At 38.8% G+C, this 2,500-nt stretch overlaps 1 protein-coding gene across 1 annotated transcript in view; it reads left to right on the top strand.

The window, feature by feature from the left end:
* Nucleotides 1–2,500, top strand: part of LOC134058298 (sodium/mannose cotransporter SLC5A10-like) — a 25,765-nt gene that overhangs the window by 13,114 nt on the left and 10,151 nt on the right. Inside the window, exon 4 of the mRNA XM_062515653.1 lies at nt 2,306–2,365. Coding sequence (XP_062371637.1) covers nt 2,306–2,365 — 60 coding nt within the window. The remainder of the gene's footprint in view (nt 1–2,305; nt 2,366–2,500) is intronic.

Raw genomic sequence — 2,500 nt, forward strand, 5'->3', positions numbered from 1 at the left:
TACAACACACACATGTCCTTACAATACACACATGTCCTTACAATACACAATACACACATGTCCTTACAATACACACGTCCTTACAACACACCCATGTCCTTACAACACACACACATGTTCTTACAATACACAACACACACATGTCCTTACAATACACAATACACACATGTCCTTACAATACACAATACACACATGTCCTTACAAAACACAATACACACATGTCCTTACAATACACAATACACACATGTCCTCACAATACACAATACACACATGTCCTTACAATACACAACACACACATGTCCTTACAACACACACATGTCCTTACAATACACACATGTCCTTACAATACACAATACACACATGTCCTTACAATACACACATGTCCTTACAATGCACACGTCCTTACAACACACCCATGTCCTTACAACACACACACATGTTCTTACAATACACAACACACACATGTCCTTACAATACACAATACACACATGTCCTTACAATACACAATACACACATGTCCTTACAAAACACAATACACACATGTCCTTACAATACACAATACACACATGTCCTCACAATACACAATACACACATGTCCTTACAATACACAACACACACATGTCCTTACAACACACACATGTCCTTACAATACACACATGTCCTTACAATACACAATACACACATGTCCTTACAATACACACGTCCTTACAACACACCCATGTCCTTACAACACACACACATGTTCTTACAATACACAACTCACACATGGCCTTACAATACACATATGTCCTTAAAATACACACATGTCCTTACAACACACACATGTCCTTACAATACACACATGTCCTTACAATACACAATACACACATGTCCTTACAACACACACATGTCCTTACAATACACACATGTCCTTACAATACACAATACACACATGTCCTTACAATACACACGTCCTTACAACACACCCATGTCCTTACAACACACACACATGTTCTTACAATACACAACACACACATGTCCTTACAATACACAATACACACGTCCTTACAATACACAATACACACATGTCCTTACAAAACACAATACACACATGTCCTTACAATACACAATACACACATGTCCTCACAATACACAATACACACATGTCCTTACAATACACAACACACACATGTCCTTACAACACACACATGTCCTTACAATACACACATGTCTTTACAATACACAATACACACATATCCTTACAATACACATGTCCTTACAACACACCCATGTCCTTACAACACACACACATGTTCTTACAATACACAACTCACACATGTCCTTACAATACACAACACACACATGTCCTTACAATACACAATACACACGTCCTTACAATAAACAATACACACATGTCCTTACAATGTCCTCGTAAATTGTTGAAGTAAGTTGTTAAAATTAATTGTTGAAGTAAATCTTTAAAAGTAAATTAGTAAAGTAAATTGTGAAAGTGCATTATTAACGTAAATCATTAAAAGTAAATTGTTAAAGTAAATCGTGAAAGTAAATCATTAAAATAAAAAACGGCTAGAAACTAGCTCATGCCGGTCTTAGCTGGTTTTAGCTGGTTTTAGCTGGGTTTCTTCCAGCTTGTGTTGGTCATACTGGCGTAGCTGGTTAGGCCACCAGGTGGACATGCTGGCATTCCATCTGAGGAAGCTGGTCGTGCTGGTGTGACGAGCCTGTTGTTTGGGATATAGCTGGTGTAAGATGGTCATGCTGGTGACCAGCCTGCCAAGCCTGACATTGTTGGTGTAAGATGGTCATGCTGGTTTGCTTGAGTGACCGACATAAGTTAGCATGGCCAGTAAAACCAGCAATGCAGATTAAACATAGACATGTGAACATGAAACAACACAGAATGATCATAAATTAGCATGGCCAGTTAAATCAGCAATGCAGATTAAACATGTGAACATGACACAACACAGAATGATAATTTGAATGTCTGTGCACACTCTCACACTTGTGGCTGCATCGTCGATTCTTTTACCTTTGAGTTTGAAATTCGAGATTGAGATGTAATTTTGATTCTTTTACCTTTGAGTTTGAAATTCGAGATTGAGATGTAATTTTGATTCTTTTACCTTTGAGTTTGAAATTCGAGATTGAGATGTAATTTTGATTCTTTTACCTTTGAGTTTGAAATTCGAGATTGAGATGTAATTTTGATTCTTTTACCTTTGAGTTTGAAATTCGAGATTGAGATTAATTAATGAATTAATTTTCATCGATCTCCCTCCCCATTCCCCTGCCCCTCCTCAAGGCCACGTATGTCCTGTTGGCTCTCGCCTGGGTGTTCGTCCCAGTGTATGTTTCCTCTGGGGTGAGTACACACACACACACTCTCGCCTGGGTGTTCGTCCCAGTGTATGTTTCCTCTGGGGTGAGTACACACACACACACTCTTGCCTGGGTGTTCGTCCCAGTGTATGTTTCCTCTGGGGTGAGTACACACACA

The sequence above is a fragment of the Sardina pilchardus genome, chromosome 1 (genome assembly GCF_963854185.1).
Source record: "Sardina pilchardus chromosome 1, fSarPil1.1, whole genome shotgun sequence".
Lineage (NCBI taxonomy): Eukaryota > Metazoa > Chordata > Actinopteri > Clupeiformes > Clupeidae > Sardina > Sardina pilchardus.